We start from the raw sequence: 24,873 nt of genomic DNA, 5'->3' as shown, positions 1-24,873 counted from the left end.
TTGTCCAGACGACTTTCTCTAATTTTGTCTGTCACAGGAGCTACACCAACCCTATCACAAATATATTCATTCCGCATTTTGTCTCTGAGTGTAAAGTCCACCTAATACCTAATCATTCTCATCTCGACAACACAACTTATTATTATGCTTCTCTTTCAAAGGCCAACATTCAGCGCCATAGAGCACTCTAGGTCTCACCGCCGTCTTATAAAATTTTCCTTTCTATCTAAGCGGTACTTTTCTATCACACAAAAGGCCCAAAGCATTCCTCCACTTCATCCTCCACTTCAACCAACAAAACAACCAACAAAATTGAATTCTACTATTAACATCCCTATCTATATCACCATCGCTTTGAACAACAGACCCAAGATTTCTAAAATGTTCACACCTTTTAATAATTTGACCACCCAAATTCACACTTCTGTCACTAGAGCTACTACTACTAAAATTACATTCCATGTACTCAGTTTTAGTTCTACTTAAATGAAGGCCTTTAGACTCCAATGTTGACCTCCATAATTCAAGTTTTTTCTGGGCTTTTCTCTTGTTTTATCCACGAGAAGGATATCATCAGCAAAAAGCATACACCAAGGTACATCCTCCTATAGATGTCCAGTAAGACCATCCATAACTAAAGCAAAAAGATATGGGCTTAGAGCCGATCCCTGATGTAATCCAACAAAAATAAGAAAATATTTGGTCAAACACAAGTAACAACTCTAGTATGCATATCTTTAATGACTTGAATATAAGTCATATCAGCACCTTTCTTCTCAAGAACTCTTCAAAAGATATCTCTTGGAATCTTATCGTAAGCTTTTTCTAAATCAATAAAAATCAAATGTAGATTCTCCTTATTATATCTGAACTTCTCCATCAAACCTCTCATTGTATAGCTTCCATAGTAGACCTGCCCGACATAAATCCAAATTGATTATGAGAAATCTTTGTAATTTGTTTTAACCTATGTTCAATTCTACTCTCCCAAAATTTTAAAGTTTGACACATCAACTTAATTCTTCTATACTTTGCACACTCTTGTGCATCCCCTTTATTCTTAAAAATGGGGATGAAAATACTCGTCCTCCACTCCTCAAACAACTTTTTAGTTTTTAAAATAATATTAAAGAGTTTAGTAAGCCAAGAAACACCAAAATCTCTTAAATATTTCCACACTTCAATTGAGATATCATGAGGTCTTACAGATTTTCCACCCTTGATTTTCTTTAAAGCCTCCTCAACTTCAATTTTTACGAATACGACGGTAAAAAGAAAAGTTTTATTATTATTCATGATATTAATATCACTAAGGTCGATCGGAATTTCAGAAACTTCATTAAAACTTTTATCAAAATAACTTACTCATCTATGTTGAATATCTTTTTCTAAGAAAAGTACTTTTTGATTTTCATCTTTAATACACATTACTTGAGTTTAATATTTACTTTTTTTCTTTCTTTGTTTGACTAGTTTATACACATATTTTCCACCCTCCTCAGTATCTAATCTATTATAAAGATCATTAAAATCAAAATTTTTAGCGTCACGAACTGTTCTTTTAGACTCAATGCGGGTCGTTTGATACTTTTCCCAGTTCTCTAAGCTTTCACATTTAAACCTATTTTTATAATATAACTTCTTATATTTTATCATTTCTTGCACATTATTATTCCACCACCAACTTTTTTTATTTATAAAAACTTTTTCTTTTGATTTTCCAAGCACATATTTTGCTACTTGTTTAATAATGTATGTTACTTTATCCCACACAACATTTGCTTCTTTATGAACATCCCAAAATTTGAAATCTTTAATTTTACGCATAAAATAATTTTATTTGTGTCTTTTAGGTTCCAGGGGACGCCCTAGCACTGTATTTAGGCTATATAGTGCGTCGCTTCCAGGGGACACCCTAAAACTTACACAACTATAATAGCGATCAACTTTAATAGTTAAATAAACTATCCTATAAACAAGTGCCAGTAATATAAAACCATTATTTTTTAACTAATATGATAGATACATAAAAATTCTAGAATGATCATAACCATCTTGATCATAGCATGCCTAAAAACAACTTCACCAATTAATTGAAAAATAAATTGTTCTATTAAAATTAAAGCAAATAAGTGAGAATAATATAGAAAACTAGATTCTTTCTTTAGAATGCATCTCGAAATGATTACATCTGGACAAAGCTTATAAGGATAAGCGTCAGATCATATATTGTGCTTAACTTTTGAAAGAAATCTCCAATGTTGTTGATGTATTTGATGTAAATAAAGAATATTGCATGCCAAATAATTGCTAATCCATGAACCAAGGAACCGGTGCTGGGCTGACGAAGACTGATGGTTCATTAGAAAATGTCTAAAAAAAAGTTTTGCCATGCGCTTGCCAGTCTCAGGAGGCACCAATCATGAGAGGTGATCTGTTACAAAGGAGTTCAAAATTGTTGTCTCCTGAGACTGGCATGCATAAATTAGCGCCCAATTTAGCAACCAACGAAAGTGATTAAAAGAAGTTCAAAACAGCATGCATTTGCACAAAGCAGGATGCAGATAACTTTACAGAACAAAAAACTACATTTTATAAATGCTTTCAGAAAAGCAGCTTACATTATACAAACAATCAGAAGAAAAAAAAATGTTGCAGCAATTTATTTAGAACACAACCCTCTGAATATCATCCAATCCTTTCCTAAACAAATGATACATTTTCCCAAAGGATGCCTCTCTTTGAACTTCAATTGATGTGGATTCCCATATGCCTCCTCTCTTTGGCTTTATGGATAACACAACCCTCTGAATCTTTTTTAAAGACATGTTTTCTGTCATTTAGGTGGGGGCAACAAAAATATGTCTTACAAAACACAGTTTCTTGTAGAGAAAGGCTTAAGTTTTCCACTGCCCCCCTTCTTTGGTTCTATGAAGTTGGAAGAATTGTCCTAAATGACAAGAGTAACCAATAAAAACTCTTTCTTATTGAGCAGATCTGTTATCAGAAAAGCAAGAAATCACCAATAATCTCCACAAGAACAAGATCCATCTTTGAAACGGTGAAATCTAATCCGGTCCCTAACAATTATTTCTCGCTTATACACCTTGGAGATCAACTTCATGGCATGATGGCAGTCCACGCAGACTCGCAAGTTCTTCACAATCCGAATAGGCATCCCTGCTCCTGTATTGAGCAATCCAAAAGCAACAGCTAATTTCTCACTGTGTCTTGATAAAGCTGTCTCCTTATCTTCAACATCAACATCGAGCAACACTTCTCCAACTTCTGGAACATAACCAGATATCTTCAATTTGACTGCCATCTCATCCAAATATGAGTATAAGCTCTGTGTCTGGGGATGAGACCTATCTCCCACAAGAAATTGGTGGAACATCCCATCCACTTCAATGGAGCTGCAGCCTGGAATCTTTCTCTCACCTGCCATTTCAATTTTCTTCCTCACATCTTTTGCATCATTCCATCTACCGTATCCTGAGTAAATGTTAGCTAATAAGACATGGCAACCAACATGTTTAGGCTCCAACTCTTTGATGAGTTTTCCAATCTTTTCTCCCCTTTCCATGTCCTTGTGGATGCGGCAGGCACTGAGCAGTGACCCCCATGTTGCAGCGTCTGGAATCATGGGCATGTTTGATATGATATCTTCCGCCTCTTGTAAAAGCCCAGCTCGGCCAAGAAGATCGACCATGCAACCATAGTGCTCAAGCTCAGGTTCAATAGTGTATCTTCTCCTCATCATATCAAAGTAGAGTTTACCCTTCTCTACAAATCTTCCATGGCTGCAAGCGGTTAGCAGAGATACAAATGTTACTTTGTCAGGGACAACATCAGATTGATCCATTCTTTGAAAGAGTTGTGTTGCTTCAGCAGAGTAACCATGAATAGCAAGACCAGTGAGAATGGCATTCCATGGGCGCACAGTCTGCTTTGGGCTATCTGCTGTATTGAACAGGTCTAATGCGAAGTCTATCTCTCCGCATTTGGCATACATGTCAATTAGACTTGCCAGCAGCCTCTCATTCACCGCGAGCCTGGATTTGTTTATGAAGGCATGAATCCATCTTCCTTGATCCAAGGCCACCAAATTAGCACAAGATGCAAGAATAGTTGACAAGGTGAATTCATTTGGTCCAACACCAGCAAGCTGCATCTTCTGGAAAAGTTGCATGGCTTCCAAGAACCAGCCTGTCTACACATAACTAATGAATTTTATCTTGGAATTTTAGACCAAAAAAAAACTGTAAAAATGATGATGATATTTCAAAGTGGTACGCACGGCTTGATATTTGTAGGTGTTTCAGTCCTACTAACCAGTGATAAAAAAAAATATGTTTAGAGGATAGATGTAACAGAAATTTGAAAGAATTTTAAAAGTCATCCAGCAAGAACCACAAGAGCAATAGAGACACCAAAAAATGTTTACCAAAAGAGAGCAAAAATAGATAAAATAGAAGATGTTCAGCAAATTTTACTGTAAAAAAGAGACTTCAACCATACTGCAAGATTGAAACATAGCCTGACATCAAATTAGCATAAGCATGCGACAAAGATGTTAAGTTCAATTCATCGAATTTAAAAATATGTGACAATTGGTTATTGTTCAGAATGGCTATTGAATATATTGTTATTATGTGAAGCCTGATTATGTTGATCAATTGTACACTCAGATTCTTCAATTTCACCTATCAAACTCGGCGATGAGTTTGCAAAAGAGTGCGCTGTCCCAAAAGAAAAAATTGATACATGGCACACCGAAATTGTACCCAGAGCGCTACAATATGTGTAGTGTCGCTACTATAGCAGAGCCAAGGCATTGTCTTTATAGCTTCGCAGTGCTACACCTAGAGGAAAATTTATGTTGAAACTTGAGACTATGGTGCCGCAACACCATATTAGAGCACCACAATTCCATGTTAGAGCACCAAAACACTACTATAGTAGCGCTGCAACGCAACATCTTGGCACTGCAACGCTACGACCCAATAGGAAGCACTTTCATGAAAGTTTTAACCAGTTTATTTTTCATTCGAACAAGAAGAACGATAATAGAAGGCCCGAAGAGAGTCATTTGTGACTTTTAATTGTATGTTTTGTGTTTTTTTTCACAAGGAATTTTGCATTCTCTTGTGCAAGAAGTGAGAGTGAGTGTCTTTGTGTTTCCAAAGTATGAAGAAGCTTGGACGTGGTGTAATTTGTACTATTCTCCTAATTTTTATTTCATACTGAATTTCTTGTTGTGGTGCGACTCTGTGACTATTTTTTTTCCCGTTTTCTTGAATCGGTTTCTGCAAGTTACATTACCCAAGCAAAACATGTGAAGGAGATCACTGGTCTTATATTATTATATCATGTTATGTTTTTCAATTGATCTGATAAAGTACTTAAACTATAAATACCATTATACCGACGTCAGCACATATAAATTCGTTTATTTAAAACATAAGATATAACACAGAATTTCAACTAAAGACCAAGAAAAGTTAATCACAAGGACTAGCACTATCCTTCACCTGCACATATCCCGCGATCACCGAGCTCCACGAAACCACATCTCTGTCAGGCATTTCGTCAAACACCTTCCTTGCAGCCATCACATCCCCGCTCCCAACATAAACTCCAATCATCGAATTCCACGAGAATAAATCTCTGTTAGAACATTCACAGAAAACCTTCTCCGCGTCACCCGCCAATCCCCAACTCCCATACAATTTTATCAAAACATTCGAAACAAACAAATTGGTTTCAAACCCCCGCCGAACAGCATGTACTCTGACCTGCTCCGCTTCACCAAGCTCCAACCCACTATCGGGCCGGCAGGCAGCAAGCACAAAGGTGAGCGTATACTGGTTAGGAAGAGGAGCCAATGGGTCACGAAGCAGGGAACGAAAGAGGTGGAGGGAGAAAGCGTTGGAGTGAGCTTTAATGAGAGAGTTGTAAGAGAAGAGAGGAGGCGAAGGGGAGTGGTGAAAGAGGCGCTGGGCATAGGAGAGGAGGGGAGGAGAGGACGGGAGGGAGAGCAGGAGTTGAAGGAGTTTGCTGGGAGGGAAGGGGTGAAGAGAAAAGCCGGAGGTGAGTAATAGAGAGTGAGCCTGCATGATCTTGGAAAGGGTGTTGCATGAGGAGGCTTCGAGGAGGAAAAGGATGGGATTTTGGCGGGAGATGAAGGGTTGGAGAAGGAAGGGATAGAGCATGGCGAGGTAACTTGCAGGGAGAGGCGCCAATGGTGCTGAGGTAGGAAGAGAGTTGGAGTGGGGTTTTTGCAATGGGAATTTGAATAACTCACACAATTTTAAATATCACAATAAATCTCATTATATTTCTCAACTAAATCACTTTCCATGTAAATATATTTTTAATATTTTGATCAAACATTATATTTCTAGAGTAACAACATTCAACTATGCTTTTCATAAATCAATTATTTTAAATGCTCATGTGACCTAACTTTGATGGCATACTTCTTAGCTCATCATAAGGTGACAAGAAAGTATTGCTAATTTTTTTTATAAATATTTTGCATCGAATTCACTATAAATAAACAAATTAATGAAGGTATACAATCATACTCAAGTTTCACTAGTATTTTTTCAATGTCTTTTGAATATTATAAGCTTTTAGACTCACTCCATGCATCCCTCAAACATTAACTAGGGCTAAAGTGGAATAAATATAACATAATGTGCAAAGTTCACAACTATATATGCCACCTCATTACTTTTAAAAATTAATAAATGCATGCAGTTAACTTAGTCCACTTGGTGTGTCAATAAATAGTAAAGAGATACCAAAATTCTCAAGGAGTTGCATAATAACACATGCTAATTTATATAGCATATCATGAGATTTGGTGGTATGAGATTCTTTATTCTATTCGGCTTCATGTTTTTTTAAGATCTTTAAGGTCATTTATGGTGATTATTCAAATATTGAAGGCCTCATCTATAGGCCAAATTCATGAAATCATAGTTAAGATTTTCTCAATGTAAGTTCATAAATCTCATATGGAGGCTATTCTAATATTAGAGTGATGAGACATATGTTAGAAGCCCTTGCACTTAGGATTACTAGTGAATATTTTTAGGCATCTTCAATTGCTAAGTTATGAGCCACTAACTTTTAGATTATTGGCTAAATGTTAATGGGTCAAGTCTAGAGACATTAGACATTGAGAAGAGCATTCTTAGTGAATTAAAATTTTTTTTCTAGAGGAATATGAGATAAGAGGATCACTATAAAGAGAAGTCAAGATTAAGAACTTAGAAAACTCTCAAGGAAAGCCATCAAGGAGTTCAAGTACTAAATGTATACTTATTATTTATTGAGTAATATTGATAGCCTTACGATAATAATTCCTAATTTCATTCTCTTTTTTAATGTTGCTTGTAATTCTTCTTGATTGACTCATGATTTTCTTAAACTAAATGCTTACCTAATATAACTTCCATTCTTTAAATATAAATAGATCTTGGAGGAGAAAGACTTTTTGGTGTGAGCATCAAAATTATAATTTTAAACAAATTATGATTAGCTTATTATGAAACCTAAGAGTCAAATTCTAGTGAATGACTATGGAGTTAGGGAGCTAAGGAAAGCGTTCATGAAAACAACAGATTTCTCACTATATTTTTTTCTTTACTATCTTATTTAAATTTAATAAAATAATAAAAAATAGAAATATATCCTTTTAGAATGAAATCTAATATTTAATAATAATTTTGGGGTTCACTTCCTCAACTTGTTTAAGCATATTTGCAACCTGGTTATAATGAACTTCTTCATCTTTAATGAAATTGTAAAGCTCTACCTTGCTTAGATTCACCTCTTTAGCACCGATAATAGGTTCATCGTTGTACACAAACTAGATGTCTTTATCATCAATAATGTTATTAGACTTCGGTTCTTTTAAGTTTTTTCCCTTTAATATCATTAACATGCATACCATTTCCTTGTGTCATCCCTTTCACTAGCAAGTTTGCCTTTAGTTGAGGCTATCTTAGAATTTAGGTTATCATTACTGTTCTTGTGGACCTTCCTTAAGTCACTATAGGTAATAGCAAAGTGGCTTACTCAGATATTTTAGAGAGGTTCAAATTGACCAACAAATGGAAGCTATACTATATTAATTGTTGAAATATAGATTTGTTGGCATCAATTTTTTATATCTCGTGCTTAGGATGTTTTTTTTCAAATGATATGAACTCGTATTATGTTCATATTTCGCTTTCCATTACTCAAGGAATCCATAAAACCACTTCGTGCGCAAATCAAGCCCAAATTGTCTCGATCGTCAACGAAGTTGTCCAGGCGACCTCCGATCACAAAACAAACTGTGTGAGCACGCGCAAAGCATTGAATTTAGCTAGAGAGGACACCCATATTATTAAGGTTTTGTGCAGAGCCAATAATGCGCAAACCAAGACAATGAACTTAGAATTTAAAAAAATAATAATAAAAGGTATAAAATCCCTTACAGCCAAAAAAAAAATAGGAGAGAGGGTTCTCACACAAGTGCCTCCTTTTTCTCGCTCGACGTGCATGGGGTGTGGGATGCTTCATGAGCTGCCCCCAAGTGGTTGTCATGAGGAAGAGGGAGAATTGGGAGGGAGGAGAAAGGAACTGTGGAGAGGGGAAGAAAATCGAAGCTTGCAACCCTATTAGATCGAACTAATGTAATAAAATGGTGTAAGGTCAGTGAGGAACAATAATTATACGAAATTTAAGGATTTAACACATGATGCTTTATATGGAATTGATCAATTTTCTGCATAAGATTTTATAAAAATTCTTCAATTAAATTTCAGAAGATGCAAAATTTGTGGTACTTTTCCAATTTGCCAAACTTACTTGATTTCTTAACTTGTGGGCATTATAAGTGAGCTCCTATATTCCCTCGCAAAGTAAAATGCACCTAAATCCTAAGCCATAAAATATTTATGATGTATTTGGCAAGCTTTAAAGAATCATATATTTGAGGAAGTCCTTCATGGGTCAATAACAGCCATGAAACCTCTTCCCTATCATGATGGATCCACAGCTTGAGAGGTCATTCAACACAATGTATTTTTCAATGTCTTTTGAATATCATAAACTTTAAGACCCAGTTCATGTCCGCCTTGAACATGCACTAGGGCCAAAGAGGAATTAATATAACATAATTTACCTAGTTCACAACTATATATGCCGACTCATTACTTTTCAAAGTTAATAAATGCATGCAATTAACTTAGTCAACTTGTTGCGCCAATAAATAGTAAAGAGACACCAAAATCCCCAATGAGTTACATAAGAGCAACATGCTAATTTATACAGCATGTCATGGGATTTAGTGGGATGAGTTTCTTTAGTATATTTGACTTCATGTTTGTATAAGATCTTTAAGATAATTTATGGTGATTATTCAAATATGGGTGGTCTCATCTATAGGTCTAATTTATGAAATCATAGTTAAGATTTTCTTAAAATAAGATCATAAAGCTCATATGTAGGCTTCTCTAATATTAGAGTGGCGAGACATATGTTAGAAACCCTTATACTTGAGATTGCCAATGAAAATTGGTAGACATCTTCAATTGGAAACTTATGAGCTCCTAATATTTAGATTATTGGCTAAATGATGAATGGTCAAAGCCTGGAGAAATCAGACATTGAGAAGAGCTTTCTTAGTGAATTAAAATTATTTTCAAAATGAAAATTAGATTAGAGAATCACTATAGAGAGAAGTCAAGATTAAAGAACTTAGAAGAGCTCTCAAGGAATGCATCAAAGAGTTCAAGGACTTGAGGCATACTCACTATTTATTGAGTAATGATGATAGCCTTACAAAAAAAATTTGTAATTTCATTCTCTATTTTAAGGTTATTTGTATTTTTTTTTGTTAAACTCGTGATTTAATTTTCTAAATTAAATGCCTACCTAATATAATTGTCAGTCTTTAAATATTAATAGATCTTGAAGGAGGAAGCATATTTGGTGCGAGTCTCTAAATTATAATTTTAAACATGTTATGATTAGTTTATTATGAAACCTAAGAATCAAACACCGGTGAAAGACCATGGAGTTAGGGAGCTAAAGAAAGAATTTGTGAAAGCAACATCTTTCTTACTGTATTTTTCCTTAATATCTTATAAGAATATAATAAAATAATAAAAAATAGGAATATATCCTTTTAGAATGGAATTTAATATTTACTAATAGTTTTGGGGTTTGCTTCCTCGACTTGTTTAAGCATACTTTCAATCTGACTATAATAACACAAGTGGGAAGGTACTTTTGCTTGGAAAGTAATTGAAAATGTTGAGGAAGTAGAGGTGACTCAACTGCTTTAAAAAAATATACTTTCCTAACTTTATATTTAAAATTTTACACCTAAAAAAGGCCTTTGGGGAGCTACACAAGAAGAAGAGAAGATGATGGTGATGATGATGATTGCTAAATGAAATTTTACTACTTATTCTTCAATTAAATCTATGTCATTGATGATATCCTTCTTATGGATAAAACTAAAGAAAAAAATTAAGGAAAAATTTTGAATTATGAAGGTCTACATTGGTGTCTGAAGGCCTTCGTTTGAGTAGATCTAAAATTGAGGACATGAAATGTAATTTCAGTAGTAGTAGCTTTAGTCATAGAGTTGAATAACTATGGGTGATCACATCATTAAAAGTGTGAATGTTTTCGATATCTCAGGTCTATTCAGGTCTATTGCTCAAAATTATGGTCATATAGATGGGAATGTTATTAACAAAATTCAGGTTGGCTAGTTGATGTGGAGGAATGCCTTGCGCTTCTTGTGTGATAGAAACACACTGCTTAGATTTAAAGGAAAATTTTATAAGATGGTGGTGAGACCTGCAATGCTTTATAGCACAAAATGTTAGCCTTTCAAAGAGGACAATAAAACAAAGTTAAGTGTTATTGAGATGAGAATGTTTAGGTAGATGAGTGGCTTAACACGCAGTAACAAAATGAGAAACTAACATATCCGTGAAAGGGTTGATATAGTTCCAGTTGCAGACAAGAATAGAGAGAGAGTCATCTTAGATGGTTTGGCCACATTAAATGTTAACAATCTGATGATCCAATTAAGAGAGTAGATGTATTAGATTTGATTTATGTTAATAAAAGCAAAGGTAGATCTAAAAAACTTGGGATATATTGTATAAAAAATGATCTTAATTTATTAGAATTAAATGAAAATATGACACTCAATAGGACTCAATGGAGAAAAAAGGATTCATGTAACTGACTCCACTTAGTAGGATAAAAGCTTGTTGTTGTATTCTTCGAATAAATCGATGCACTTTTTAAAATCTATTTTTGCTATTTTTTTGACAAATTCTTCTAGTAATTAAAAAGAAAAACATAACTATGTATGATCTTAATGAATTTCTGCGAGTGATTTCATTTGCAAACTATTATTAACCTTAGTTTTTTTTCATGTTTGAAGGTTACATGTGATTTTAGCAACACATGCAATAGTGGCAGAGCCAAAGAAAATTTGATGCTAAATTTCTTGGTATGGTGCCTATTTGTTAGTTTAGTGCATTTGCCCGAGAAGACAATATGTCATATCGCTAGTTCAGACACCATAATTATAATTTCCGTAGTTTTGAGATCAATCACAATCTCTATTCATCTTATGTGGTCAAAGAAGGCCATGGATAACGGTCTAAACATGTCGAGCAGAGCTCAAGTCAATCTCAGCTTGAACTTAAACGTTATTAATTAATCGAGTTTAAATTTGACTTCGAGCTCGAGCTTATTTTTACGAGTTCAACCCTAGGAAAAAGAGAAAACAATATTAATCCAAACAAGTGTTATGATAAAATGGCAAATAGGACATGCAATTAAGAGATAAATAATAAGAAATTATTGATATAAAGTATTAAAAAATTATTTTATGTATTTTTAAATATATATTATTTAATTGAGTTGATTCAAGAGTTAACGAGCCGAGTCAGGATTGGTTGTAGCTAGGATTTAAAACCACCCAATTTCTATGTAATTACATATCTAACACCTAAATTCTACTTTTTATATTTATATCATCCAAATTTTTCATACCACCTCAAAAATATCACTAATACAACTCTAGAAAAATAAAATACACTTTTACATGCGATGTAATATACGTAAAAATTGAAATTTAAATGTTGCATGTTAATATTTGGAATTAACTGGTTTGTATGTAAATATTTGTTCTAAAAAGGGGCATTTACATACATACCACACAATTCTTATAGATTTTCATACTAAACAATTAAAACATTCATAGTTAGATGCATACCATTCAAATTTTTTTCATCACATCAAAATTACCGCCATTATAATCTTCTTAAAACTGAAACACACGTTATCATGCATAATGTTATTACACAAAGATAAATATAAATATCAAACTTTACATGTTAGATATGTAAGTACTTTAAGAATTGTGTGGTGATCAGATAATATGCGAAAAATAGAAGTGATGTGTGTCAGAAAATTTGCTGCGGTAGAGTAACTGATTGTTGTCTTAGCGTTATACGGGAATTCTGCAAACACTCAGATGAAAAAGAAAAAAGCTGTGACTACTCCAGAAGTTTTTACGTTGAAAACCCGTAAAGGGAAAAATCACGGGGTCTGACCCAGTTACGAAAATTCACTATTGATTGATGATTACAGAAACCCCTTATCTCACAGACGGGAAAGTGTAACAATATTTTTTCAGATTACAATGTTGACTGACAACGTCTGGTTGGTGGTGATCGATGACGGTTGGCGGAGGTCGGCGACGATCGACGATGGTCTTCGGCGGTCGGCGATGGTCAACTGCGATCGGTGGTGGTTGAAGACGGAGGTCAGCAGTGTTCGACGACGATTTGCGGTAATGCTGAACTGCAGCTTCTCCTCAAGATCTCAAACTATCTCTACAGACTTCAACCCCCCTCATGAGAGGGATGCGACTCTATTTATAGTGTTATGGGTGCAATTAATGCAAGAAAATGAATCATTTTGATCGGACGATCCGGAGAGCTTCCCTCCATCACACGGCGTTTACTAGACATTTGAGTGACTTAAGATGTCAGAATTGAGTGATGTTGTGCTCGTTGGATTCGTCTTGTCGAGCCGCTCGATTCAAGTATAAACTTGTCATATTCGACAACTCTTTGATCTTTCAAATGTGTCTGGTAATCATCTAAATGTAGTTCAATGACTTGATATAGGCTTGATTTGAATCAGATTGGGCTAGTTTTCATATGCTAGTTTTCATATCATTAGGGATTTGAATCAGATTGGGCTAGTTTTCATATCATTAGGTCCGTCTCATCAAATCGGTCAGTTTGACTATAAGTTTGCAGAAATCAGAGCTCTAGATAACTTTTTATCATAATTTAAATGTTTCAAATTTAAAATATCATCTCAAAATTTGTATCACATGATAAAAATTTATTGGTGACTTATCAAAAAAAATTATTTTTAATCTCACAGATATAAAAGAAGCTCCCATTCATCAGTTGACAAATTAAAAAATAATATTATTTTCTCCGCTTCCCCCACACGCGGGGACGAGGAAAATACCCTCAAAACGTGCCCTTAATATAAAAAACATGAAAAACAAAACTTAAAATTCTTTGGTTAAAGTCGGCAAACTCAAGGAAATGACAGGACCAATGCAGTATTTCTAACCACCGTCATGTTTAAGGTGTGCGGCAAATAAATGAATATAAACGTGGCTTATTTTGTGTATATTCGATCGCATTTTATTTTTTTTTAGTTGTTTTAAATTAATTAAGTCTTTGTAAAAACAAGTAAGAAAATCTTACATGGCGTTTTTAAATTTCTTTTCTAGAAACATATGAGATTGTTTTCAACATGAAAAGCAGACGGCAGTTGATCAAATATGATTTTTTCATGTGCCAGAAGAAAATTTATCTAATGAAGTACGAATTTTAATATTGTCTTTCAGTATACAAAATATTCAAAATTTAGGGGAGAAGTTCCAAAATGAAAAATCATTTAAAGTACATTTTACACTTTGGGGTAGTTAAAATAGCGACGTTCATGGTGACTATAAACCCAACCATAGTTAGGGACGCTGAGGTCAGAGTTCAAATTTGTTTAAATTAAAAACATGGTAGTATTATTGAAAACTCACCGTTTTTTTAAGGAGAAAATGTTAAGCGTGTTTATGATGGCGTGAATCAAATCAAAAGTTGTGCGTCTGGTGGCGCAAAGTGATCCACGTCATGGACCGCATGTCTGATTTAGCTGACGTAATATATATATATATATATATTAGGGTTAAATGTTGACAAATTTTAAATTCTGAAAGACAAAATGAAATGGCCGCGACAAGATAAATTTAATGAGCTCAAAATCACTCAATTTGAGGATCATTGTAGTATTGGGTTTTTTAAAAAATAAATGCATTATTAAAGATGAATTTCTAAAAGCTCACATTGGAGTGTCTAATTTTTATGAAAATAATTAAATTAACCTCTTCTTAAATTATGATTAGACCATGTTTATATTCATTTAAGTGATGATTTCAATTTCCTAAACTTAGGCCTTGTTTGAGACTATTTTGATTAATTATCTATTTTCTTTATTTATCTATTTATCTATTTTGATTATTTTTTTATTTTTATAAACAAATTTAACTTGTTTTTTTAAATACTAAGGACAGCATTAGTATATTTTGAGTGTTTTAAAAAGATATCACAACGGATAAAAATGCTCTATTTTAAAGTAAAATATAAAATAAAACAAGATAAAAAATAAAATAAAATAAGCTAAAATAAAATAAAATAAAAATAATCTCAAATGGCTTCTTATAAAATTTTAGAATTCCAGTTGACATTTGGACCTTGGCTTACCAATCACTGAAATGTTATCTATTGAAGGTTCTCACGTTCAACCCCAACTACGAATACAGCATCACTAACTTTTCAAATAGTTGATTTTTGGCATTGACAACTTTGACATAAATGTTTGTCATCGCATTCAACAAAAACGTAAATTCTCACCTCCAAATATAGTGAAAGACTTTGTAATATTAAAGCTGAAGTGTGCTAGTAAATTAGTGGCAGTAGAGTATCATATCATCGTCTTAGAATGTACAAAGAGTCACCACACATTAAGAAGAAACAAAAACAACTAGCAATGATACCAAAAGTTTGTACGTGAAAAACTCATAAAGAGAAAATCCATTGGATTTGCCAATCTGAAGAGTTTTACTATAAATGATTATTATAATTGTAATCACTTCTCCCACAAATGAGAAAGAGTTAGAATATCTCTCAAGTTGCAACGCTGACATGCAGATGAAATTTTTGGAAGGAACAGTCGGTGACTAATAGCGATCGACGGCTGTTATAATGGTCTATGATAGTCGACGGCGGTCAGTGGTGGTTGACGATGTTCTACAATGTCAGGCGTGCTCGATGGTGGTCGGTGGTTGTCGATAGCGGTCGACAGCGACAGAAGTGCTGTTAAACTTTAGCTCATTCTCAAAGCTTCAAACTCTCTCTTCAGGATTTAAGTTCTCCTCTGACTTCAAGTTCTCTTCCACCCTAATGAGAGGGGTGAGACTCTATTTATAGAGTTCTGGGTGTAGTTAATGCAAGAATTTGAATAAATTTGATTGGATGACTCAGGGGACTTCCCTAGATTGAACGATATTTGATGAACATTTGAGAGACTGAGGCCGTAGCAGTTAGAGGATCACAGCACCTTAATGTTTTAGCAATGAACGCCTCTTCAAAATTAGTAATCTGAGAGGCTGAGGCCGTAGCAGTTAAGGGATCACAAAACTCAATGTAAGGCGATTAATTTAGGGTAGTACAAGTGCAACAATAACTAGGGTTAAACACCAAAATTAAAGGCGCTTCAGCTCTACTAACAAAAATTCTCAGGCTTTTAGAACTCAGAATAAATAGCAAATCAGTACATCATACATTTATGAAATCAATTTTAAGATCCCTCAAACACAAATTCAAGCCAGCACCATCATCTTCTTCATTAAAACTCCAAATCCATGGCAATAATAAACTAAATTAAACCAACTTAATGTTAAAAGAACAAATCGAACTCCCGTCCCCCATGCATCCCAATCAGCAGCGTCAAGAGGAAGACGACGAATCAGACTGTAAATCTTGTTGATTCTGCAACAGAGACGGTCCGGTGCTTTCACAAGCTCTACTCTTCCTCTGCTGTAAGAAACTCTGCAGAGATCTTTTCATCGACAGCCTCGAACTCAGCAGCTGTGGTTCCGGCGGCGCGTGAAGCTCCGGCCATGACCCACGAGGAGCAGAAGCTGACTGGCTGCTGCTGATCATCGCCTCCTCCATCTCCCTCTTTGCCATGCATATTATTGCTCTTGCCTGCAATATTAACCCCTGGATTACTATTCGTAATATAATTGGATGATAATTTTGAGTAATTTTAAGATATAATTTTATAAAGTCTAGCTCAAATAATAATTAACTATAACAAATATCATATTTGTAAATCAGTGTAGTCGGTAGAGTGTGGGAAGTACAGTAACCTGAATCTCAGTGACGTCGCAGATGAAAACCTGACCGCCATAGAAAAAACTGATTTTTTTCTGCAGCTCATTACCACCGCCGGCCAAATCACCACTTACAGACATCTCCGTTCTTCCATCCCCAATGCAACATATTAAAATCGCAGCGATAATCAGAATTCTTTGCTCAACTTTAACAGGCGGTCGTTAAATAAGAAATTAATCAATAATACCTACCTTTTTTGATTGTTATTGCTTGAGCGGCCGCAAGGAGTTAGACAGAGCTCTGTTTCACAGTCCACATTGCGGGCTGCCATTGTTCACCTTAATCTTCCTTCAAAATTTATGCCAGCTTTCGTCACTGGTATTCACAGACTGTTCTTCTCCGTTCTACTGGAGCGATTTATTGCACTCCGGCGTGCACGCATTTTATAAACTGCGTCTGGGGTGCAGTTTAGGAGCGGCGGCACGAGGTACACGCATTTTTCATGTGCCGAAATTAGATGGTGGAGCCCATGACTGCAGAAGGGTTGTGGGTTGGCGTTCTCTGATGGGACTAGTTCCAATTTCCACAATCTGTTTTCATAATGGGGAGGGTGACGCCAAAAAAAATTTAGGGACATTTAGATATTCAAATAAGTATATTTTGATATTGATATGCATATCACTCAAATTCTAATTATCATTATTTTATAATTAAAAATGAAATATAACTTTTCATATATAAATTTATGATATTGAAGTGTTGTAAGTGTAAATATTAAAGTTTGGGTGTTACATATGTAAATACACATTAGAGAATATTTTTTGAGTCGGGTTCGAGTCATTTTTGGGTCGGATTGAACCAGACCCAAATTGTGATATTGATATACCTTAACTTGTATAATTTTAGATGATGCTCGTATGACCGTTATCTATAGAGAGAGAAAAAGAGAGAGAGAGATAGATGTCGCTGACATATTAAGACACATTGAATGCTTTGAACTATCATAAATCATTACAATTGAAAGTTTAATGTTATTGTACTAATCTATAGTATTTCTCGCAATCATAAATTACTCTTTATTTTATTATTATAATTTTGAAGTACGAGTACTCACTGAATTTTATGGTTATTGCATTAAATTAATTTTTAGGGGCTTGAGTAATGAAGTTAGATTTATTCAAGAGCCAAGTTAAAAGTTAATTTTTAGCACAACCATATACATGGAAGTTGAAATATTACCTTAATAAACTCATTAACCAATAACCGAACCGGGTATGCAACATCCCCTGTAAGATTTGTGTGCTATCCATCGTTTATGTGCTTAATAACGGAGAGGGCTTATGCTAAAATCATATACAATTAAGCCTCATAATCCACACCAAAATCTTAAATTTCAATCTCCAAGTTGAAAAAAATCAATCAATATATAAGTTCCAACAACTGGGCAGAGTCAAACCACCTTGAATATAGCATTTTAGATCAAATTGCAACCATCACATAAAAATACAGAATTAAGATAAGAAGAATTGAGAGATATTCCTTGAGGCATGAATTTTCAGAGATTTATTTCTTTTCTTTTCAGTATTATGGCCTTCGTAACATCTCATTATTTTTTTGAATTGGTGATCTGTTATTACAAATGATATGAATTCTATCGAGCTTAATATGATATTCATCCGCTCGAATGTCAAGTAGGAAGAGTTTGTACAAGATCTTAACTGAGATATTAGATGTATGACTTAATGCTTGAAAAAGAGTACAACCAAAATATAAAGAAGAATACATTTCACATGTGGATCTGAAATAGTGGTTGAAATGCGACATCCATGAAATAGATGCTCATGACACTAAAAAAAATAACTAATCAGTGACAGATTTAGCGTCAGATTTTGATGCAAACTATTTGTGTGGACTTTACCGTCATTGCAAAAATTTTGCGTCGACAAATTGTCAACGTAACACACTTAATAGCGTCGAACAATCATACAATATTTCTAACACTTAATTTGTGTTGGAATGTAAATCAGACACAAATGCCCTAAGATTTTAATCTCATGCCCCAAATTCATTTGCGCCCGTCACTGTTTCATAAGTACCGCTCCGACGATTGGGTTTCTCTATCGAGCATCCATGAGTTTTTACCAGCAAAGTCGCATCCTCGACGAGTCTTCTTCCACTACAAACTTTGGTAAACTTCTCTCATATTTTTATCTTTTCCATTTTTATTTTTCCGTATGCATGCTTTTTTTGTGCAATAAAATGAAGTTTCAGAGTTAGATAGGTAATACAAAAGAATTGTTTGGTGTAGATATTGAAGTTTAGTTGTAATCCATGTAATACATAAGAATTTTGTGATCTTTATGAAAAAAATTGAAGTTTGGTTGTTAGCTATGTAATATATAAGAAGTAAGTGGAATATATTAAAAAATTGAAGTTTAGTTGTTCGATATGTATTACATATTAATTGTGTGAAATGTATGTAAATTTGAGGTTTAGGTTTACATATGTAATACATAAGACTGGTGTAGTTTTTATGAGAAACATAAGTTTAGGTGTTAGACACGCAATACAAAAGAATTGTGTGGTTTGTAGGTAAATATTGAAGTTTAGTTGATAGATATAGGTCACAAAGGCTAGAGATAGGAGCTACACGAGCTGTGAGTCATGTAGCGTAGTTGGTCACATAGACTATAGTGGTGAGCTATGATGACGTCCATAGGCAGAGAAGCCGGACTTGGGAGACGCACGAGCTGTGAGTCACTAGGCCATAATTGGTCATGTAAATCGTAATGACGAGCTACGATGACGTCTGAAGACTGCAGATACCTGAGCCTGTAGCTACATGAGCTATGAGCCACATAGGTCATAATTAGTCATGTGGATCATAGTAATGAGTTGTAGTGACATTCATAAGTCACATAGGCCGGAGTTGAGAGCTACATGTGCTGTAAGTCATGTAGGCCTCAGTGGGTCATGTAGACAGAAGTGGTGAGTTGTGATAAAGTTTGTTGGTCGTAGATATCAGAGTCGGGAATTGCATGACCTGTAAGTCATTTAGGACGTAATTGTGAGCTATGATGACGTCCATATGCCACATAGTTCGAGCTATGGACCATGTAAACCTTAGTTGGTCACATGGACTATAGTGGTGAGTTGTGATGACGTTCGTATACTGTAGATATCAGAATCTGGAGCTGCATAAGATGTGGGTTACGTAGGATGTAATTGATCGCATATGTCATGGTGATGAGTTGTGATGACTTTCTTAGGCCGCAGAGGGCCAAAGTTAGTAGTTGCACATGTTGCGGACCATGCAGAATGCAGTTGGTCGCCTATCTCATTGTGGCGAGCAGTGTTGATATCTGTAGGTAGTAGAGACCAAAGTTGATAGCTGCACGAATTATGGATCACGTAGGTTGTGGTTGTTCACCTAAGTTGTAGTGGTTAATTGTGATGTTGTCTGTAGGCCGCAGAGGTTGGAGTCGGGAGATGCACGAGTTTTAGAGTACGTAGGCCTTAGTTGCACTCATGGGTCGTACTGTTAAGTTGCACGAAGAGATCTATAAAAATCTAGTGAGAGTCAACATCTTTAGGGTGCATTGTTACACATTTTCGAGAGGCATCATTACACCGTATGTTGGGTGCATTATTACACTATAATCAGGGTGTGCTGTTGTACTATATTTGGGGGGCATTGTTGCACAGTGTACTAGACGATGTATTGCTCCATCAGTTGCTTCACTTTTCCATAATGTATGTTGAGATTCCACAATTAACATTGTGACACCACAACGACTTCATTGCAAGGAGCATGTGGTGGTCGATGGTGGCCAATGGTGGAGGGTAGTCAACAGTGGTAGATGATGGTCATCAAGTGGTGGTCTATGGTGGTCGACGATTGCATGAGTGGAAGAAATTTGTCAGACCTTCAATGCAAAAAATGATGATGTACTTCAACTTGTTCCAGCTTTGATCTTCTTATGGCTCTCGGTCTAGGTCTCCTGGATCGACAAAGTTTTATGGATATTTAAGTGACTTAATGATATCAAAACTGAGTGTTATTGAACTTGTTGGATTCATATTGTTGAAATGCTTGATTTCACTATAAGCATATCATATTTGAAATCTGGTTGGCTTTATAATTATGCACTGAAAGCTTTCAAAAGTGTTTTAACGGTTTTATTTGACTATGATTGAACAAACTTTGATATCATTGGATCCTTATCGTCAAGCTGGTCAGTCTGACTTAAGTTTGTTAAAATCAGAATTCTGGTTAACTTTTAGTCGGAGGAGTTTGAATGTTTCTTGCTAAAAAATTCTCTCGAGATTCATGCCACGTCTCGAAATTTGTGTCAAATGATATAAATTTGTTGATGGCATATCAGGTTGTATTCTTTGGTTATGTTTCAAAATGGTGGTAGCTTTGGTCGTTTGAATATAATTTAAAATGTTTATGTGTGAGATATGTAAATACATAAAATTGTGTGCTAGGTACTGAAATGTCTCTTTTATAAAATTTTGTCATTTATATATGATTTTGATTATATTATTTGATTTTTAATCAAACTAATTAAATGTGATAAAATAAATCATAAACATATTTTTTTAATGTATTATAAGGAGATCATAAACCAACAACAATGAATGTATAATTTCTGAACAAAATGATTAACTGACGTACTTATTAATGGACGTGGTTCCTTAATTACAACTCTATCATTTTGATGAAAAATTTTGATGTGCATATGTTAAATACAAAAGTTCTATAGCATAAAAATTTTGTATTTCACCGACCGTCGCCCTTTACTGCTTCATTGACAATTTCCAACTTCAATTGCTAGAGGCCTACCAAGAGCTCCCAATTTTCTTACCCGTCTTCTTCAATTATGGAGAAGTGCAAACTTCTATAACAAAATATACATAATGATTTTTTTTTCGAAAGTCTCAATTTTTCTCTTATTGAAAAGTTTCGCCAAAAAAGTTTCTAGCATCTTGCTTAAAATGAATTTTACTTGTATGCTGAAGTTTCAAAAAAGTTGTAGCGTTGAAATCTCTCTATCACTGTGAATTTTTTAACATGCAATCAAAATGATTAATATTTTTAGATATCATTCAATCTTTAAAACTTTATTGTTTGATTTAGTGTTATTATGTTTTTAGAGGATGGCATTATTTATTGTAGGTTTGGGGCTGCTGTTTGGGAGCGGCACAATGCATTACTGTGAATCGCTTGGTTTGTTTAATGCGATGGTTCCACATTTTATCCATCGAACGCGGCGCATATTAACCTCATTTTCTTACGCTGCTATTATCTACCACCTTCCGCATTTTGGTAATAGCTATTACTACATAGCCCTGGCTTTGCTCGCTCTCTCCTGCTTCCATCTCCCTGATTTTAGTTGGCCCTAACCTCTCAAGCAGCTCCTATGCGTGAGGACGAGGGATCCAGAGAGAGATACCTTTGATCTTCGATTTTTGTTCTTCTCTCTTTGATCTTCAATCTCTTTGCATAGGGATACCTTCAATGGATCTCTTTGCCCTAATTTTTGTGGGTTTGTTTTTTGCCAAATTTTTTTTATTGCATGGTGAAGATCAAGTTATTTCACATCTACACTTTTGTCCTCATTTCTATTAGTGTGTATTTAGAGATTTTGATTTCTCTATTCTAATTGTTTTGGAGTTTTATGTGGGATTTCAATGATTCTACAAATTTTTTTTTCAAGTTTCAATGGGGATTTTGATCTCTCTGCATTTTCATGGTTTGGAGTAGTTTATGGCGATTAATTTTTTCTACCATGCGGATGAGGAGATTTTGATCTATATGTGCTTATTTTCTATGGGAATTTGAGAATTTTTCTAATTATTGAATAGCACATTGGTGAAAAAATCATGCCTATAGCACAAATCAAACAAGTTTTGAGATATTTACATTTCTAACGCACAATTCTTCTATAAAGTTCGTGAAAATTTTTAAATATAGCACACAAATCCTATGTGTTTGCATTTATGACAGTTGTATATATGAAAGTTTAGAGAATGATGGAATCTGTATTTTGTGTATTTTGTTGTTTTGGCATGATTTCATCTAGTTGCTAATATGATAACAGTGTTTATTTTGACGTGATTTTACATATTTGATTGTGATGTGCATAAATATGAAAGTTCTTGTATGAGGTATGTAATTAACTTAGAATTGTGTAGTTTGTTGGATGAATTAACTAAGGGGTAGTTGTATGCTAATTGGATATGCAGTGTTGGTCATTGTGTGATGAAGTTGGATAAAATTTTAGCCCTACTCTGTCTTCATGAGATGAAGTTGGAAGATTAGATGAATGAATTTCAATGCTTCTTCATTTTTTGGTATACCAAAGGCACCCTGCTTAGCTATTTATTTTGTGGATTTCAGATTTTTTGCATGTTTAATAAAAATGGATTTCTTGCATGAATAGGTGTTGGTCTTTGTGTGGCAGTAATCAATACATATGTTATATCTTTTCAACTTAATGTGAACAACAATTCACATTGTGCTACGATTTACTGCTATATACTTAGTAGATCATTAACATGTATGCAATATCTTTTCATTATCTCATTTGTTATGAAGTATTTGGTGTTAGTCATTGATATGAATTGCTATAGTATATGTGCATAAATAACTTGCTCATATTGAGTTTGATATGATTAGTAATAGTTTGGGGGTTTGAAATAAAAATGTTATCCATGCTTCACATTTTCTCTCAAATCCACTTCTTTTGTATATGTTTATACTTTATGACTGATTTTTTTTATTTCGTCAAAATTAAAAGTTTAAAGGGGCAAGACAACGTGGATGTTTTGCGAGGCAGGAAAGATATATAAAGATAAATTGGTAAATAAGCTCATTATGTTTTTCAACAAACAGAAACGACTGAACATAAGAATGAAAGCCCATGAGTAGGTCTCATGTGTTTTCATCATGAAGAAAAGCTAGTTATGTGAAAAAAAATTTATAGGTGTCAAAGGAATATATCAATAAAGGATCATGACTTGTTTAGATGAGCTCATGAGTTCGAAGAGTCCTCTTCTGATAGCGATCATATGTGGAGAGTATCTTAAGAAAAAAAGATTTCCTTAGGTTTGAAATTTGAATTTTAAAAGTAATATTATGATAATATTATTTATTGTTAATTGTAATTTTATTTTTTATTTGTAATTATTGTTACTCAATGTTAAGTGATGTATAATGTTTTTCTTATGTAGTATTTTGACTAGTGACTTTTTGAGAATTTCTAAAATTCATTTTTGTTGATATGTATGAGTTATTAATCCAGAAATAATTATCTTATAAACAACACATCTATATAAGAGAAAGACAGTTTTTATTTCAGAAACAGGTCCAACACAAGTGATGCACAACTGGACTAACCAAACATACACAAAACTTCACCAACATCAACTTTCCCAAAGCAGCTTCTCCTTTAGTTAGAGCTGCCCTAAATCGACCCTTAGTTTATAATGTTACTTGTAGACTGTAAAACTCTAATGGCAAAATTGCCCCCAAAAATAATAATATTTATATTTCAAAGAAGTCCCTTTTACTTGTAAACTTTTGTTTTAAGATTACCGGTCTAAAATTTTTTCGTTTAACAAGAACTTCATAGTAACCTCAAAATATTGTTCAATAAAATTTTGAGTCTGTCTGGCATAGAAAACAAAAAAAAAAAATAATAATAATAAAATAAAAACAGTAGTTTGCATTACAATTATACACTTATAAAAAAAAAACACACCAAAAATTAAATGAACTAAATACTATTTTATTTATAATTTGATTACATCATTATCTTTTTTGCATGTGCTTTTTTTTTTAAATTTATTTCCTTCCTAAAGTACAATGATGAGACCGTTTAGATATAAGATGCTCAATTCGGTAGTAATCTTTTTCATATAATTAATCATGTATATGCCTTCTTAGATTTATATCATATGATTGCCTACGTTATTTTTGAGTAGTGCTTGTGATCTGGCTTGCATTTTGCCTTATTTTTTGGCTCTCTTTCTTGGGACTTCAATTTCTTGTTGGGGCATTTACATAAATACCACACAATGCTAATGTGTTTACATAACCTAATACCTAAATTTGCATATTTACGTACACAACACTCAAACCTTTAATAATACATCAAAAACAATTTAAATTAATAACTTTCTAAAAGTGAAAGACATCATTCCATACATAAAGTCATGACAATATAGTGTTACAAATTGGACCCTAGATGTGTAAATACATTTGAATCGTGTTGTGTGTATGTAATTTTTCTTTTCTTATTTTATAGTTCTATTGATTTGAAATTCCCCTTTTAAATCTATCACGCTT

General features: G+C 34.0%; 2 protein-coding genes across 2 annotated transcripts; both read right to left on the bottom strand.

Annotated features, from left to right (window-relative positions):
- Positions 1 to 2,642: 2,642 nt before the first annotated feature.
- Positions 2,643 to 6,270, bottom strand: LOC110025799 (pentatricopeptide repeat-containing protein At3g62890-like). Its single transcript, XM_020726455.1, has 2 exons — positions 5,535 to 6,270; positions 2,643 to 4,213 (listed from the first exon to the last, which is right to left on the bottom strand). The coding sequence occupies exons 1-2, from the start codon at positions 6,213 to 6,215 to the stop codon at positions 3,020 to 3,022; spliced, it is 1,875 nt and encodes a 624-aa protein (XP_020582114.1). The 5' UTR covers positions 6,216 to 6,270; the 3' UTR covers positions 2,643 to 3,019.
- A 9,599-nt stretch (positions 6,271 to 15,869) lies between these two features.
- Positions 15,870 to 16,943, bottom strand: LOC110025822 (protein TIFY 5A-like). The gene is made up of 3 exons (XM_020726484.1): positions 16,769 to 16,943; positions 16,553 to 16,664; positions 15,870 to 16,388 (listed from the first exon to the last, which is right to left on the bottom strand). Exons 1-3 carry the CDS (start codon positions 16,846 to 16,848, stop codon positions 16,128 to 16,130), a joined length of 453 nt encoding a protein of 150 aa, XP_020582143.1. The 5' UTR covers positions 16,849 to 16,943; the 3' UTR covers positions 15,870 to 16,127.
- Positions 16,944 to 24,873: the final 7,930 nt, after the last annotated feature.

Source organism: Phalaenopsis equestris, unplaced genomic scaffold (genome assembly GCF_001263595.1).
Source record: "Phalaenopsis equestris unplaced genomic scaffold, ASM126359v1 Scaffold000333, whole genome shotgun sequence".
Taxonomy (NCBI): Eukaryota; Viridiplantae; Streptophyta; class Magnoliopsida; order Asparagales; family Orchidaceae; genus Phalaenopsis; species Phalaenopsis equestris.
The sequence above is the reverse complement of the archived record's forward strand: the minus strand, read 5'-3'. Positions and strand labels throughout refer to the sequence as shown.

Coding starts and splice junctions, on each gene's coding strand:
- LOC110025799 (XM_020726455.1), bottom strand. CDS start 6,215: ATGCTCTATCCCTTCCTTCTCCAACCCTTCATCTCCCGCCAAAATCCC. Junction 4,214..5,534: donor TGATCGCGGGATATGTGCAG/GTGAAGGATAGT, acceptor AGTTATGTGTAG/ACAGGCTGGTTCTTGGAAGC.
- LOC110025822 (XM_020726484.1), bottom strand. CDS start 16,848: ATGGCAGCCCGCAATGTGGACTGTGAAACAGAGCTCTGTCTAACTCCT. Junction 16,665..16,768: donor AGCAATAACAATCAAAAAAG/GTAGGTATTATT, acceptor TGGGGATGGAAG/AACGGAGATGTCTGTAAGTG. Junction 16,389..16,552: donor GCGACGTCACTGAGATTCAG/GTTACTGTACTT, acceptor TTAATATTGCAG/GCAAGAGCAATAATATGCAT.